Genomic DNA, 18395 nt, shown 5'->3' with positions numbered 1-18395 from the left:
GCCATTGGGCATAAGATTAAAAAAAAGGCCCAAGTGTCTTTCTTGAGGGGGGGGGGCCACCACGAATATAAGTGTTCTAGTAAAACTAAAAGTACAAGTGTAAAATGTTAGAATTTACTATTTGTTGATGAGACATATGGTACCCAGTGGTGTCCATCAGTTGTAGAAGCAACTTAATTCAGTAAAGTCTTTATAATTGAGGATTTTAGTTTCCCAGGAATTCAATGAGTAAATGGTGGTCTATCCAGGATTGAGGGCAGGACAACTGAAAGATTTGTAGATATAATAACCAATTATTTCCTGACAACATACTGTTGGGGTAACTTGGATAATAGACCTAGTTTTTAGTAGTGAATCTGATACATTATCAGAACTCCATATGGAGAAAACACCAGGGCAAGAGAAACCATAATATTAGACTTGAGCTGATCCAACAAAAACAAAGCCACTAAAAATTTACCAGATTTTAAGTGGGTTGGTTCTGGAATCATGCCAGTTGAATTGAGCAGGCCCATAAGGTCAGCTTTCTGCAAGAGCAACTCAGCTTGTCCCCTTCCCTGCCTTCCCCACCTCACAATCCTGCAAATCTTCTCTCATCAAATATCCAATCTCCTTTTGAAAGCATGATTAAATCTGCCCCCACCACACTCAGGCACTTCATTCCAGATCTAACTGCTCAGTGTGTGAAATGGTTTTTCCTCATGTCACGATTGTTCCTTTTGTGAATGACCTTAAATCAGTGCTCTCTGGTTCTTGATCCTTCCACCAACAGGAACAGTTATTCTTTTCCACCCTATCCAAGCCCTTCATGACTTTGAGCACCTCTAGCAAATCTCCTCTTCATCTTCTCTTCTCCAAGGAGAACAGCCTTAGCTTTTCCAATCTATTGATGTAACTGAAATTCCTCATCCCTGGAACCACTCTCATGACACTTTTCTGCACCGTCTCTATTGCCTTCACATCCTTCCTAAAGCGTGGGGCCAGAACTGGATACAGTACTCCAGTTGAGTCCAAACCAGTGTTTAACATAAATTATTTGTTTTTGTACTCTATGCCCCTCCTCATAAGGGACAATTTGCTTTATTAAGTATTTTCTCAACCTGCCCTATCGCTTTCAATGATCTTTGCACAAAATACCACAAGGTCCTCTGCTCCTGCACCTCCTTTAGAATTGCACTCTTTATATCACCGCTCCTACCAAAATGAATCACTTCACACTTCCCTGCATTAAATTTTCATCTGCCACTTATCTGCCTATTCCACCAGGTTGCCTATGTTCTCTTGAAGTTTATCATTAACCTCCTCACAATTCACAATATCTCCAAGTTGTGTGTCATCCACAAATTTTGAAATTGTGCCCTGTATACCCAAGGCTAGTTCATTAGTGTATATCAAGAAAAGTAGGGGTCCTATATTAACTCCTGAACCCCACTGTGTGACTTCCTCCAGTCAAAAAAAAAACAACCATTCATCACCACTCCCATTTCCTGGTCACTCAGCCAATTTCATCTCTATGCTGCTACTCTTCCTTTTATTCCACGGGCTCTATTTTTATGCACAAGCCTGTTATGTGGCACTTTATCAAATGCCTTTTGGAAGCCCATGAATGCCACATCAAACACATTACCCTCATAACCCTCTGTTCCCTCATCAAAAAAACTCAAGCAAGTTAGTTAAACATGATTTGCCCTTCAATCCATCTTGGCTTTCTTTAATTAATTCATGTTTGTCCAAGTGACTGTTAATTTTGTCCCAAATTATTATTTTCAAAAGCTTTCCCACTATCAAGATTAAACTGACTAGCCTGCAGTTGCTGGGTTTATCCTTATACCATTTCTTGAACAAGGGTGTAACATTTGCAATTCTCCAGGCCTCTGGCATCTCCCCCCACCCCCCGCCATCTTCCCCCCGACCCCCCCGGCCTCCCCCATGCTTATAAGGAGAATTGGAAGATTATGGTCAGTGCCTCTGCAATTTCCACCCTTACTTCCCTCAGTATCCTTGGATGCATCTCATCCTTTCCTATTGACTTTTCAACTTATGAGTACAGCCAGCCTATCCAATATCTCCATCTATCAATTTTGGTCTATCCAGTGTCTCAACCACCTCCTCTTTCATCAAGATCAGGGTAGCATCACCTTCTTTACATCCGTCTTTATCAAAGTATTCATGTAGTACCTCAGCCCTGGACTCAATGTCTAAATCCCTTTTAGGTCTCTAATCAGCTCCACCCCTTTTACTATTTATATGACTATAGGAGACCTTTGGACCTCCTATGTTAGCTGCCAGTCTCTTCTCATATTCTGTCCTTGCTTCCCATATTTGTATTTTCACTTCCCCTCTGAAGCTTTTATCTTTAGTTCTTGTATCATCTGACTGAAAAACACATCCTTTTTCAGCTTTCTATCTCTTGCATCATCCAGACAGCTCTGGATTTTTTTGTCTTATTTTTCTGTATCTTGATTGTACCTGAACTCTTTCTTCTTTAAAAGCAGCCCATTGTTCTATTACAGTTTTGCCTGCCAATCTTTTTTTTCATTTGTTCATGGGATGTGGGCCTCAGTGGCTAAGCCAGCATTTATTGCCTATCCCTTGTTCAGAAGGCATTTAAGAGTCAACCACATTGCTTGTGGGTCTGGAGTCACGTGTAGGCCAGACCAGGCAAGGACTGCAGATTTCCCTTCCCTAAGGGACATTAGTGAACCGGATAGGTTTATTATGACAATCGGCAATGGTTTCATGGTCTTCATCAGATTTTTATTGAATTCAAATTTCACCAAGTGCCATGGTGAGATTTGAGCCTAGAGCATTACCCTGGGTTTCTGGAATACTAGTCAGTGACAATACTACTATGCCACCGCCTCTCCTTTGATTCCAATTTACCTGGGCCAGATTTGGTCTCACTCCATTAAAGGTGGACCTCCTTCCAATTAATTATTTTGACCTTGTATTGTTCTTTGTCCTTTTCCATATATGATAAACCTTAAGATGCTATGATCACTAACCACCCCCCCAAACAAATGTTTCCCGAATGATTTACTTAACCCACTTCATTCCCCAGAACCAGATCCAGCAATGCCTCCATCCTCGTTAGACTCGAAACATACTGATGTAGATAGTGAAAATCTTTTGGGGGTGCACAAGATCGGATTTCCCATGTATAGATTCAGCTCAGTAAACAGATATTTCACAATGCTTACTTGGAGAATAATGGAAGTCTGACTTCTTAGGTGGCAGGAATATTATCGAAGGTCAAAGCTCGAGCACCCTACAACTGTCGCTTGAAACTGGAGTCAAGATTACAACCTTGAAATCCCATGTGCATTTACTTTCACGAAATATATTGTGGAGCTCAAGGAGGTGATTTTAGGACAGTTTTGTATGAGATTAGCAAGTGTTACATGATGTATAATTATGCTGAAGCATTAACGATGGTGATGCAATCACAATGTGAAAACTAATGATGACAGTTGTTCACTGGGACATAACAAAAGCAGTGTATACTTCTGGACAGAGTAAATAGGGAGAGACTGTTCCCATTGGCAGAAGGGTTGAGAACAAAAAGATACCAATTTAAGGTCATTGACAAAAGAATCTGCTACACCTTTTACTGAGGTGTGTGTTTTAATTGCATCTAGTTATTGCAGAAAATGCCAAAGAATGTGTTAGCTGCTCTAAATCCTAGAGCATACACTTAGAGGGTAAGAGTAATTACCACCAGTCCCAGTGGCTAGCATCCACAGAGGCCTTCACAACTTGTGGGCACCATAGGGGATGGAGCATCTCAGACACCAATTATAGCATGATGATTCAGTCAGCAAGCTTCTCTCTGGATTTGTTTGGACTTTGTTGCATGTTTTAGTGTGATTGGACCTTGTTTTTTTTAATATTAGCAGTGGCCTTAAAGGCCCATTTGTGATGCTCACTCATCAGGTGCCACTTAATGTCACTGCTATTGGTCCAACTAAAATAATGCCAGGGATAATTACCAACCTGTGACTTACAAGGGTCACAGTTACAGATAGACAGTGTCCTGGGAGATCAGGCAGCTAGGCAGCATGTGTCTGGAACAAAGCACTGAGCTGTCAAAGAAAAAAAAACACTTCAATGAAAAGGAGAAACTGAATATTAAATGCAGCTATTATTGGATTATTATTCTGCGCAAGGAACAAGAAATAGCTTCTGAAAATTAAAGCCTTCAATGTTCATAAATCCAAAACTGGTCCCTGCCACGACCCTCCACCCTAGAAAAACAACTTAGATTTCTTTAGCCTTCCTGCATTGTCATTTAGTCTTCCAAGTTTCAATTTGTGCTCAGTCGGTAGCACTTTCACCACTTGGGTCAGAAGGTTGTGGGTTCAAGTCCCACTCCAGAACTTGAGCTCAAAAAAAATGAAGACTGACACACCTTAATACCATGTCTGTGCTGCACTGTAGGAGGTGCCATCATTCACTTGCAACAGTAAACGATGGCCCTGTAAGCTCTCAGATGAATGTAAAAGATTTCTTGGCTCTTCTTAAAGAAGAGCAAGGAAGTTATCTCTGGTGTCCTGGCCAATATTAATTCCTCAAAATCAACATCATAGAAACATTACCTGGTCATGACCACATTGCTGTTTGTGGGAGCTTGCTGTGCTCAAATTGGCTGTCACGTCTCCTTCATTACAACCATGACTACACGTCAAAAGTACTTCATTGACTAATTATTTTGAAATGTCCTGAGGTTGTGAAAGATGCTATATAAATGCGAGTCCTTCTCTTTGTATGGTTACACCCTTTGTTAGTTGTGCCCCCTTTGAAAGAGAAGCCACATTTTAAAATGTGGATTTTCAGTTGATAGTTCTGCAATGCAGTTTCTCTTTACCCATCCTTAGAAAAAGGGCCATTCGGAAGATGATATCACAAGTCATTTTACTGACTAGAGGAAAAGAACTGCTAGACATATGGGGAGGGGGTGGAGGTAAAAAGCGAGAACAGAAGGAATAGGATGAGTGGGCCATTCATCATCACCCCTTCCAAGTGTGCTCTGCCATTCAATATGATCATGGCTGAACTACTGCCCCAACTCCACTTTCCTACCTTTGCCCCATATCCCTGACTCTTGAGTGATCAAAAAGCCCATCGATTGCAGTCTTGAGTACACAAGAAAATGAGATTTGGCTGAAAGCAGGGACAAAGGAGAATTAGTTTTTTTTTAAAAAAAGCCAGTGTATAAGTGCAAATTTGGTAAAAAAGCATGCCTGTAGGAAAGTTGAAAGTAATAACCAGCATTAGGGAAAAAAGATACCTTGCAAAATATCTCAAAGAAAGGATGAACTGAGCTTTTTCCAATCCGGTTTCTGAAGTTAATAGGCAGCTCCATTACAAAAGCAATTTAAATAGCACTTTTACCGTAATGAAACGTACCAAGGTGCTACACAGGTACATTAGAAAACAAAGTACGACACAAAGCCAGGTAATGATGCATTAAGTCAGATGACCAAAAGCTTGGTCAAGGAGATAGTTTTTAAAGAAGTGTCTTGAAGGAGAAAAACAAGGTGGAGAAGTGGAGAGGTGTAGGGAGGGAATGCCAGAGCTTTGGACCTAAGCAACTAAAGGCATGGCCACCATTAGAGGGAATGTACAAGAGGCCAAAATTAGAGGACTGCAGGTATGTCAGAGGGCTAAGAGGTTGGAGAAGATTACAGAAATTGGGGGGGGGGGGTGGTGGTGCAAGGCCATAGAAGGATTTGAAAACAAGGATAGGATCAGCAAGCACAGGGGTGATATGGGAACAAGACTTTCTGCAAGTTAGGAATGGGCAGCAGAGTCTTGGATGACCTCAGGTTAATGGAGGGTATGATGAGGGAGGCCACCCATGAGTGTGTCGGAATAGTGGAGCCTAGAGGAAGCAAAGGCATGAATGAAGATTTCAAACTCGAGCGCTGTTACGGAGGTAGGCTGTCTTAGTGATGGCGCAAGTAGGAGGTCAGATGCTTATCTCGGGGCCAAATGCGAGATCAAGATTCTGGACATACTGCCTTAATCTCACTGTTGCCAAAGAGAGGGATGGAATCGGTAAATAGAGAATAAGGTTTAGAGAGAAGACTGAAAACCATGGCATCTTTCTAATATTTAATGGGGGTGGGGTGAGGGGCAGCGTGGGGTGGTGAGAATTTCTGCACATCCAGTAGAGGATGTGGGATATGAAGTCTGCTAACTCAGCAACAGTGAAGGAGCTGGTGCTGAGGTAAAGTTGGGCATCATTAACGTACGTGTGAAAACTAAACACTGTACCTTCAAATGGTGTCACAAAGGGACATCATGTAGGTGAGAAATAGGAGGGGGCCAAGGATAAATATTTGGGAGACACCGGAGGCAAAGGTGTCGAAGCAGGAAGAGAAGCCATTGTAAGTGATTCACTGGCTACAATTAGCTAGATAAGAATGGAACCACAGGAGCAGTCCCATTCAACTGGACAGCAGTGGGGAGGTGTTGCAGAAGAAGGCATAGTCAACTGTGTCAAACATTGAGATGAAGGAGGAGTGAACATTTACCTTTGTCACAGTCACACAGGATGTCAGTTGTGACTTTGATAAGAGCTATTTCAGTACTGTGGCTGGAACAGAAAGCAGGAGTTCCGGAAAAGATGGGAACAGATTTGGAAGGCAACATGTTCGAAGGCTTGAGAGGAAAAGGTTGGAGATGGGATGGTGGCTTGCAAGGACAGAGGGGTCAAGGGTTGTTTTTTTTGAGGAGGGGCTGCTGACTGCAGTTTTGAAGGAGGCACACAACATCCAAAGAGAGAAATATTTACAATATCAGCTAACATGGGGGCCAAGAGGGGAAGTTTAGTAGGAACAGGAGGTGGGTCTTGTGGACAAGATGAGATGAGAGCAGGCATGAGGAGAAATAGGAGAGAAATTAGAGGAAGATGCATGTTCAGGGCTAGGGCAGGGGAGGGCTAGGGCAGGGGAGAAAAACATCAAAAGGAGGTTGGCCAGGGGAGCTAGTGAAATGGAGAGAAGTGGCAGAGGCAGCTGATGGTCTCAATCCTAGTGACAAAGCAGTTCATGAGATTCTTGCACAGTGTGGGGAGGGGAGGGTGGTTGGCCAGAGGTTTAAAGAGAAAAAAAAAAGTGTTGGGAGGGGGAGGGTGGATAGCCAGGGGTTTAAAGGAGAAATTCTAGTCAAGTAAAGCAGCCAGAGATTATCCTTCAATTCCAGGATAACTCTGGAATAGCTTTGCAAGAGTAGGACCTGGTACCATTAAGTGGTTTGGCCAGATCCTACCACTGTCCACCATATTCTTCGGAATGAAGGAAATGGAGATGGTGCGGTTGAGTAAATCAGTAGCTGACTTCAAAGCAGAACATGTCCCAAAATGTAAACTTTGGTTTGGTTTACCAACCTCATCAACTGCAAAACTGTATATAAAAATAATTGATGTAAAACAAAAACAGTTCAGGCCAGTACTCTTATTTCCCAGCTTTTACTGGTGTTCCATTTAAAGCTATACAAGACCAGTATTCTTATTTTCAAGTTTTTTTTCTCGTTCTGGAATGTAACCATTTAATGCTGAAGTCGACACTAAATTCAAACACGGATTTTGAGCGTGTAACGATCGGTTATTTCCATGAGAGGGCAGCCTCCAATCCAGCTGCTCTGAGAGTGTTTACTCAAAGCGATCGAAACACCCCCCTTACTGCAAATATTGATTGGACACGTGATTTATAAAGTTCAAAGATTTTCTTTGAAGGAAACGATTGAATATTACAGCGAGAGAGGGGGAGAAGCTGGCCGTCAGACTGTAATCGGAACAAAGGGAAACTGTCCCTAGGTTACTCCAGGTCGAATTGTACTCATTCATAGTCAATGAAGGCAGCCGATGCAACACGTTCAGTTCAGCCTTAAAGTGGATGAAGGAGGCGATTCGGCGCTCTGCAATTTGAAGTTTTGAAGTAGTACAAGAAGCTGACACTTTTTGGACTGTTCTGAGCAAGTTTCCAAAGTTTGATAGATTTCTACGATGACAACAAGGAAGGGGTTCCATCACCAGGAGATTAATAAAACAGCCTGGGAGATATTGGAGAGATACACAGAGCTGACTGCTGTAGGCTCAGGAGCCTATGGAAGTGTTTGGTGAGTGAGAGTTCTCTTCGCGAGTTTCGATTCAGAGATTGGACTAGTCATTGGCAGAGCGGTTTCCTCCGTTCACTTGATGCCTATTCATCTATTTAAAACAAAAACGCACCCAAGTATGTGCTCAGCCTCGGTAACAGTAGTTGGCTATGAACACTTGCTTTTAAACGCAATCTGTGAACTCCGAGAGTTGCAGACCGGGCCACAATTCTTCCGGGTTTTCTGGAAACTTGCCTGTTCTTTTTCTGTCTCAATCGCGGAAATATCTATGCACCAAACTCACTCTAAATCCATTTGTGATCTTTTTTGATCCACAGCTCAGCCATTGATAAGCGAACTGGCATTAAAGTAGCAATCAAGAAATTGTACCGACCCTTTCAATCTGAGCTTTTTGCTAAACGAGCTTACCGCGAACTTCGGCTGTTGAAACACATGAAACACGAGAATGTGAGTAAATGGTTCACATCAAAACTAGCAACACAGTGGCGCCGGCATTGGATTAAAATTACAGCCTTTTGTAATAGATCTCTGTTCTTTGATGTGCAAGATGATTTGTCATTAACAGAGAGGGTTACGGTTACTTTCTCTTTCGAAAACCAACACCTTTAATAATCTTGTTTTATTTTACTTGGCCAATTACTTGACCAATAAGGATGGTCATCCGTCCGGAATAAATCCACCACCACTGCAACCCATCTCACAGCATCCTGTGCTTGGTAAATAATTGCCTCACTGATCAAGCTGGAAGTCCATGATAAGTACCATGACTTATCATGTGAACAACTTCCGGATATCATTCCAAATGTGTCTTATGGCTTAGGTTAGAATGTTTCTGGTTTACCTTTTCTACACTATTCACCTTGTACATGTGGCCATCTTTCAGTCGCCATCTTTCGAGGATGAAAAGATCACGTTTCCACAGTATTTCCTCAGATGCTGGGGATCAGTAAATTAACTTCCCTCTGCACCATCTCCCTGACCAGAATATTTAGTTCCTATGTGTCTTAGTACCCGGCGTTGGCTGACTGCAGTAATGTGCAGCTTAAGCATTATTTCCTCTGAATTGATGTTTTGCCCGTGCAGTTCAACATTCTACTCTATTCATTGAGTAACAAGTCCATATCCAAATGCAGCAAGACCTGGACAATATCCAGGCTTGGACTGGCAAGTAGCAAGTAATATTCATGCCACACAAGTGCCAGGCAATGACTATCTTCAAACAAGAGAGAATCTAACCACCGCCCCTTGATATTCAGTGGCATTACCATCACTGAGTTCCCCACTATCAACATCCTGGGGATTACCATTGACCAGAAATTAAGCTGGACTAGCCATACAAATACAGTGGATACAACAATAGCTCAGAGGCTCGGAATCCTGCGGCGAATAACTCACCTCCTAACTCCCCAAAACCTGTCCACCATCTACAAGGCACTGGTCAGGAGTGTGATGGAATACTCCCCACTTGTCTGGATGAGTGCAGCTCCCACAACACTCAAGAAGCTTGACACTGTCCAGGACAAAGCAGCCTGATTGATTGGCATCCCGTCCACAAACATTCACTCCCTCCACCACCGATCCACAGCGGCAGCAATGTGTACCATCTACAAGGTGCACTGCAGGAACTCACCAAGGCTCCTTAGACCCGCTACCATCTAGAAGGACAAGGGCAGCAGACACATGGGAACACCACCACCTGGAAGATCCCCTCCAAGCTGCTTAGCATCCTGGCTTGGAAATATATTGCCATTCATTCACTGTCGCTGGGTCAAAATTCTGGAACTCCCTCCCTAATAGCACTGTGGGTGTACCTACACCACATGGACTGCAGTAGTTCAAGAATACAGCCCACCACCACCTTCTCGAGGGCAATTGGGAATGGGCAATAAATGCTGGCCTAGCCAGTGATGCCCACATCTCATAAATGAATAAAAAATCCTAGACTGTGTCATTTAACTATCTCATCAAATAAGTTGTTTATCAGCCATTTTGGACTGTACTCTGTGCAGTACTTTATACTTGCCTGTATTATTTCCCCCACCAGCATTTCACCATTTGCACATATTCTGTAGCTCAATAGTACTGTAGCTGAATAGTTCATTCTCTAATTTGGACTAAATCAACAGACTTAGCTGAGCCTTCCCGTTTGACAATTTGAGGTTGGCTTTGTCCAGCCAATTGGGGAGCATTGCTCTTTGGCCACGCGTGTTGGGAAATCACAATTGCAGTAACCATGATTTTCCATCTATAAATATCAGCTGAGGGTTTCTTTGAAAAGGAGGGGATTGGTACAAAATACCATGGAAAATAGAGAAAGGAAGTGTTCTTGCGGTTAATTGTTAATTATTAGATTAGTTAATTCACTTTGTTGGTCCAATAAATAGCTCCTTCAAAACATCCCGCTAGTTCACCCCCACTAGTTATGACATTGGGATTTACAATTTAAATATGACTATTCAAAAAGCCAATGCAAGAAAGAAAATAATTACCTAGTTAAGGTACTAAACTATGTTGTTAACTTCACTTTCAGCCCAAGATACACAAAGTAAGCTTATCAGTTGTTTATATTAGTAGTATCAACTCAAGGTTGAATATGTTAAGTTCTCTAAAACAGCGCCTAAGCTGGCACATAATGCTGTGCATTGCAGGCCATGGTTATGTGAATTGTCATTGTTATGTCTGAGGCTTAATATTGCATGCCTTTCTACTTTGGAAAAAAGAACTAAAATTAATTCATTTTTTAGACAGTCCAATATCCTTTAATATGGAGAAGTTTCAAGGACATAGCAGGTTGATTCAGAAACAAAATTTTAACACTGTGAATGATTCGAATCTGCACTGAGCTGAATTAGCAATGTGACTATTGAAATTCAATTAGCAAAACATTTTTGTGCGAGGTCTTCAGAGCCTTTATAAAGACAGTGCCAGCTTCTTTGTTCTGTCATGTTAGGTAGCAGTGTTCAGCATCCAGATACTGTTGCCATAGTAACACACTTGTGTTGTTTCAAGCTGTTCCCACACTTGTGCTAACAGTCACACAATGGCATAGAGCTTTTAAGAGGGGGTTACAAAGTGTCCAAAAAAAAAAAATTGCTGTATGTATGTGAGATTCTTCTTGTTAACAATCTTGGTTGAAAAAGTAGCAGGAGTGCAAAAAAGACTTTAGTGTTTGTCATATTAGAATTAATTTCACTGATTCAGTATGTATTTTTAAAGGTAAAGTTTTGTACTCCATACATGTCATGTTAATTCAAGCAAATTAATTATATATGTTCATTCCTTTGATAATGCTAGTGTATTAATTATTCATCGAAACATCAGTTCAACAACTGACAATTACTACAGCTGCTTGAAATTTGTATAGCAATAACATCCCAAGGCATCTCTGTCAGAGATAAAGGAAAACAGGTTGACCCATTGCTTGGGGGAGGGGAGGTTAGGAAAAATGACTGAAGGTTTGATTGAGAAACAAGAACAACTTGTATAGTGCCTTTAGTGTAATAAAATGTCTCAAAATGCTTCACAGGAGTATTACCGAAAAGAATTTGATACTAAGCCACATAAGGAGGTAATAGGGCAGATGACCAAAAGCATGGTCAAAAAGTTAGGTCCTAATGAGCATCTTAAAAGAAGAAAGAGAAGTAGAAAGGTGGAGCGGCTTAAGGAGGGAATTCCAGAGCTTAGGACCTTGGCAGCTGAAGACAGTCACCAATTGTGGAGCGATTAAAATGGAGGACATTCAAGAGGCCACAGTTGGAGGAGTCAAGATATATCAGAGGGTTTTCAGGTTGGAGAAGGTTACGGAGGTAGGGGAGGGAAAAGGCCATGGAGAAATTTGAAAACAAGGATGAGTTTTTAAATTGGATGTGTTGCTCAACTGGGAACCAATGTAGATCAGCGAGTGCAGGGGCGATGGGTGAACAGGACTTGGCGCGAATTAGCACATGGGCAGTAGAGTTTTAGATAATCTCCAGTTTGTGGAGGGTGGAAGATGAGGAGTTCGGTCAGGAGTGTGCTGGAATAGTCACTTTTGGAGGTAACAAAGGCATGGATGATGAATTCAGCAGTAGATGAGCTGAGGCTTATCTAAATGGCCGTAAAATCCTTTTGGGACACTTTGTGATCATGAAAGGCATTATATAAATGCAAGTTTTCTTCTTTTACAAAGGTGAAAATAGGCAGTTTTAGCAATGGTGGGGATATGTGGTCGGAAACTCATCTTGAAGGCAAATTGACACCAAGGTTGTGAACAATCTAGTTATCAGGGAGAGGGATGAAGTCAATGGATAGGAAATGGAATTTTTGTTGAAGACCAAAGACAGTGGCTTCAGCCTTCCCTATATGTATTTAGAGGAAATTTCTGTTTATCCAGTACTGGATGCTGAACAAAGAGTGTGACAAATTAGAGCCTGTGCAGGAGTTGATAGAGAGGTAGTGATGAGGTAGATCTGGTTGTTGTCAAGTGCTTATGTGGAACTGGCATTATATTTTCTGATGATGTTACCCAGAGGCAGCATGTAATGGAGAAGTAGGAGGGGGCCCACGAATAAATCCTCACTGACACCAGAGGTAGTGGTGTGAAAGCAGGGAGAGAAGCCATTGTAGGGGATTTACTGCTTATGACTGGATAGTTAATAATGGAAACAGGCGAGTGCTTTCCACCCAGCAACAGTGAAGAGAGGTTGGAAAAGGATGGTGTGGTCAAACGTGTAAATGGCTGCAGACAAGTTAGGAAGGAAGAACAGGGATAACATATCGCATTCACATGGGATGTGATTTGTGACTTTGATAATTGCCGTTTCAGAAAGCTATTACTGTTGGGGAGAGTGGAGATATAGGGAGTTTCAGGGAGGTGGTTCGAGAGGATAGGGCTAAGATGGCGCAAGTGTCTATTACTAACTGTGCATAGACCTGCCATTATTTTATTTGTCAGTCTTTCAAATGTCGCAGTTACATTCTTCATACTAAAAGGCATGACTTTAAACTGATATAATCCATTTGGCATCACAAAAGCTGATATATCCTTTGCTCTCTCCGTTAACAGTACTTGCCAATATCCTTTTAGCAAGTCAATCTTTGTGATAAATTTTGATTGTCCCACTTTCTCAATACAATCCTCCAACCGTGGTATAGGATATGAATCCGCTATTGTCACCGTACTCACTTTTCAATAGTCCACACACAGTCTTTGTGTTCCATCTGGTTTCAGTACCATTACAAAAAGCAAACTCCAGTTACTGCAACTAGACTCAATAACATCAATTCGAAGCATGAAATCAATTTCTTTCTGTACTTGTGATAACTTTGTCGGATTTAATTTATAAGGATGTTGTCTTATTGAGCATGAAATTGTTACATAGACATCATGTATAGCTAAATCTGTCCTCCCCAACTTATTCCCACAAATAGGTTTGTGTGACTGCAATAGCTTTTCCAAGTCACTTTGCCACTTGTCTGGAAGGTAACTCAATATTTCATTTAAATTTTCAAGCACCCCCTCATTATGCAATCTGATTAGAGGAAAATCAGTTTCAGAGTCCTGCATTTCTACCTCTTTCTCATTATCTACCATCACTAACACCTCCTTTTGGTCCTCTTCCGTGTCATAGTACTTTTTAAGCATATTCACATGACACACCCTCTGCTTCTTTCTTCTATCTGGAGTATTTATCAAATCATTTACTTCACTCAATTTCTATCCTGTAGGGCCCACTAAATCTTGCATTTAATGAGTCACCAATACGGTAACAGAACTAGCACTTTCTCTCCAGGAACAAAACTGCGAGCTTTAACTTTCTTATCTGCGATCACTTTCATCACTTGCTGTGATATCTTTAAATGTTCCCTAGCCAACTCACATGTTCTGTATAATCTCTCTCTGAAGTTTGATACATAATACAGGAGAATAGTTTCTGGATTTTGACCCACCAAATTTCCATAAATCAATTTCAGTGGTTCCCTTACCTCATGACCATAAACTAGTTCAAACGGACTGAAACCAGTCGATGCATTAGGAGCGTCCCTAATAGCAAATAACAAGAATGGGATTCCCTTATCCAAATCCTGTGATTAACCCTGACAGTACACTCTCATCATAGTTTTTAAAGTTTGCTGCCATCTTGCCAAAGCTCCTTGTGACTCCGGATGATAAGCTGTTGACTTAAACTGTTTTATCCCCAAACTGTTCATTACTTCCTTAAACAGCTGTGACATGAAATTTGAACCCTGGTCTGATTTGTATTTCCTCAGGTAAACCACATCTTGTTAAAAAAAATTAGTTAACTCTTCCACATTTTCTTAGTTGTAATACTTCTTAAAGGCATTGTGTCAGGAAACCTGGTAGCTGCATCCATTATTGTCAGTAAGTACTCATTTCCACTTTTAGTCTTAGGGAGGGATACTAACAATCAGTCATGATTCTAGTAAAAGGTTCTTCAAATGCTGGTATTGGGGTTAAAGGTGCCGGCATAATCGCCGCTTGTAGTTTACCTATCACCTGACATGTGTCACATGTTCTACAGAATTTAACTACATCCCTATGCAATCCTGGCCAATAAAAATGTTTCTATAACTTTTGTCTGTCTTTCTAATTCCTAAATGGCCCCCCATTGGAATTTCATGAGCAATCCTCAGAATCTCATTTCTATACCCTAATGGGATAACAATCTGATGTACCTCCCTCCAATTTTCATTTGTTGAGACATGATCTGGCCTCCATTTTCTCATTAAAATATCACCCTTAAGGTAAAAACAGTCAGGAATACATTTTGCTACTGTTTCCGAGTAAGCTTTCTGATGTAACTGTTTTAATTGCAAATCCTTTTGCTGCAACTCAGTTAACTGCCTTGAGTTAAAAACTTCAGCTGAATGGTCTTCTCCTGTGTCTTTCTGAATAAGGTTATCAAACACACTGCCTGCTAATTGGATTTCAATACTTTCTTCCTGCCTTTGAACTGCCTATCCTTCTCGTTTTTCTTGTTTCAACCTGTGTGCCTGGAACCTCATTATCACACAATCTGGAAACAATCCAGGTTGCTCCTTCTGTAATACCTCTGTTGAAAACACTTCTATAGGCTACTTAACTACCATAGGCGTCACCCACATTTGTGATCCAGCTACATTATTACCCAAAATAAACTGAAACCCTGCAATGGGCAATTTTTGCACCACCCCAGAAATAACTTTGTCAGTTTTCCACCTACTCTTTACATTTATCTTCCACAAGGGTATAGGTTTAGCATCTCCATGAACCCCACTTATTACACCCGTTATTACATTAATTGCACCTGTTCCTGCAATACTTCCTCTGAACAACAAATTCCACAACATGACAGATTGACTAGCCTTTGTATCTCTAAAATTTTTAACATATTTACCTACTCTGCCCCCCCCCCCACCACACATGGAAAGACTTTCCCTTCACACGCAAAATCTTTAAACATTTCTGCAACCTGCTCCTCAATTCTCTTGGGTAAACTGTGAACACATTCCCACTTCTTTATCTAACATTGATTTCCCCCTGTTTTACTTGTATACAAACTACTGGGTTCTCCTGTGCCTGAAACTCAGAACCCACAGTACTTTTACTTACAGAACTTTTCTGCACCCCAATAATTCCAACAGATTTTCCCTGCAATTTCCAATGCACTGACTTCATGTACCCTACTTTATTACAATGAAAATACATCAACTTTCGAATGTCACTTCTACCCTCAGCACCTTCCTTTTTGTTCTGAGAAAAAACTTCCTGGGAATTTCCAGCTACTCCTCTTCCCTGACTACCTACCTTCCCTTCACCTTCTCACCTTCTATCCTTTTCAGATTTAAAAGGGTGACGATAGAAAGGTTAGCTCTATGAACTAACTCATAATTATCAGCTATCTCTGCTGCTTGCCTTACGGAACCATCCCTCTATTCCTCCACGTAAGTTCTCACTACCGAAGGGATTGAATCTTTAAATTTTTCCAAAAGAATTACTTCCCTAAGAGCTGCATATGTTGTCTCTATTTTTAATGCCTGTATCCACCGGTCAAGATTACTTTGTTTTACTCTCTCAAACTCAATATAAGTTTGCCCAGGCTGTTTTCTCAGATTCCTAAATTTCTGTCTATATACTTTAGGAACTAACTCACATGCACTCCAAATAGCCTTTTTTACCACATCATAATTCACCGATACTTTTTCAGACAGTGAAGCATATACCTCATGCGCTCTACCCACCAACTTAGACTGTAATAATAATGTCCAGTTTTCCTGTGGCCATTTCATTTGTTTCACTATCTTCTCATATGAAAGAAAGAATGCTTCAATATCTTTTTCCTCAACCTTTGGAAGAGCTTGTACAAATTTAAACATCCCCACTGAATTGTATTCTGGAGATAAGCCCTTTCTCACCTCCTGGCATCTCTTTTTTAACTGCCAACACTTTCAGTTTGAATTCTCTCTCTCTCTCTCCCTCTCTCTCTCTCTCTTTTTCTCTATCTTCACAATTTCTAATTCCCTTTCCTGTTTTCTTTTTCCCTCCTGCCTTTCTGCCTGTTCCCTTTTTCCTTTTCTTCTAATTCAATCCTTTGTATTTGCAATTGAATTTGAGCCCATTCCAATGAACCACCCTTTGGAGAACTCTGTCTCTCTGGTACTCCTTCCAGTTTCAAATGCTGTGCTATCATTTCAATTATGTCTGATTTCCTAGCCTCCACAGGTAACTCCAATTGTAATTTATCTGCCAACTCTGTCAACCTACTCTTGAATACTTTTCGTAACCCAATCAGAGTTGTATTTTCTACTTCCAAAAAAAGATTTAGCCATGGATACAGCCACTTTTGCAGTCTTACCACTTCAAAAATACCTCACACCCACGCCTGAATTCAAAGTGCATCTTGTACTCATAGCCTTAAGATTCACCAATTCAAAAAAAATCAACGAATTGCAAACATATCCTGCCAAGAGCCCCCAATTATTATAACACAGCTGTTGGTAAAGGCTGAGTTGCTCAAATCCCAGAGGGAAACTTGAAACAACAGTCATAACCGATTTTTGCAATTTGTATGTTTCGAAATGCAGGCTTTCAATTCAGTAGTAATAAGACCACCGACTCTCGAGAGGTTTTTTATAAAACCTAAATTAAACATTTATTAATGCAAGAAAAATTCTAAGCACATACATATTTCTACAAAATTACTACTATAATAATTACAAAAATCCCCTAATTAATCTGGCTTTCAGCTACACCCCTGTTAAGGAAACAGTAAAACTCAGATTTAAAAAGACCCCAGGCAAAGCACATTTGACCTTCCAAATTCAAAATTAGGCTCCTTGCAGGCACAGTTGGAGGTGTACAGTCTGATTTGTGTGCCTCTGCCTTACACACACAAACTCCTTTCTGTCTATACCTAGCTTTTCCTTTGAATGTAAATTTTCCATTGTATTACTAGGTTTTTAATTTTACTTCTTGTAACAATAATATCATTTGATTCCAACATTTTATTAGTAAGCTAAAAACAAAGCACATTGCTTGGTGTTTTCTAGCTGTGTGCAAGATTCCACCCATTCTTTTGAATAGTTTATTTAAAAATGCAAATTGCTCCCTTCACACCCATGTTTCTAAACTTCACCATGTTTATCTAATTACCATTTCAAACTTACTTCCTTCTATACACCAAAGCCTACAGACCAGCTGACTTTAATCCAATTAAGACACACACAAGCACAACATATAGACACAAACCCCACTAGAACTCTCTCCTTTTAAAAAAAAAATCCAATAACATTGTAGACATTAATCTCTTCATGACATAAGCTAACATTTAAGCGCAATACTTAATGATTGCTGCATTGTTGGAGTGTCATCTTTTAGATGAGGCATTAAATATCCTCCTGCCCTCTCTTGGCTGGATGTAAATGATCCCATGGTTCTATTTTGATAAAGAGCAGGTATACTGGCCAATATTTATTTCAAGCAACCAACAGATTACCTGCTCATCATCTATTGCTGTTTGTGAGAGCTTGCTGTGTGCAAATTTGCTGCTGTATTTACCTACAATACGACAATGCCTACGCTTCAAAGTATTTAATTGGATGGTTAACTGAGTTAGGATATCCTGAGATTGTGAAAGATAGCATATAAATCCAAATTCTTTAAGGCTTTTAACAGCAGTAGGTAAGGTAGGAGTGGAGGAGGACAGTGTCGTGAAGCTGGAAGTAAGCAGTATTGATGTCAGTTAAAATATGGGTTTGAAATTCAGCTGTAAGTCAAAACAGAATTCTGAGGTGGT

At 40.7% G+C, this 18395-nt stretch overlaps 1 protein-coding gene across 1 annotated transcript in view; it reads left to right on the top strand.

The window, feature by feature from the left end:
• The first annotated feature begins 7649 nt into the window (after nucleotides 1-7649).
• LOC121286443 (mitogen-activated protein kinase 12-like) overlaps nucleotides 7650-18395 on the top strand; it is a 55710-nt gene continuing 44964 nt past the window's right edge. Inside the window, exons 1-2 of the mRNA XM_041203561.1 lie at nucleotides 7650-8121; nucleotides 8439-8568. Of these exons, the coding sequence (XP_041059495.1) occupies nucleotides 8009-8121; nucleotides 8439-8568 (243 nt within the window). The 5' untranslated portion in view covers nucleotides 7650-8008. The remainder of the gene's footprint in view (nucleotides 8122-8438; nucleotides 8569-18395) is intronic.

The sequence above is a fragment of the Carcharodon carcharias genome, chromosome 13 (assembly GCF_017639515.1).
Source record: "Carcharodon carcharias isolate sCarCar2 chromosome 13, sCarCar2.pri, whole genome shotgun sequence".
NCBI classification, from domain to species: Eukaryota; Metazoa; Chordata; class Chondrichthyes; order Lamniformes; family Lamnidae; genus Carcharodon; species Carcharodon carcharias.
Note: the sequence above shows the minus strand (reverse complement) of the source record. Positions and strands in the feature narration are given on the sequence as shown.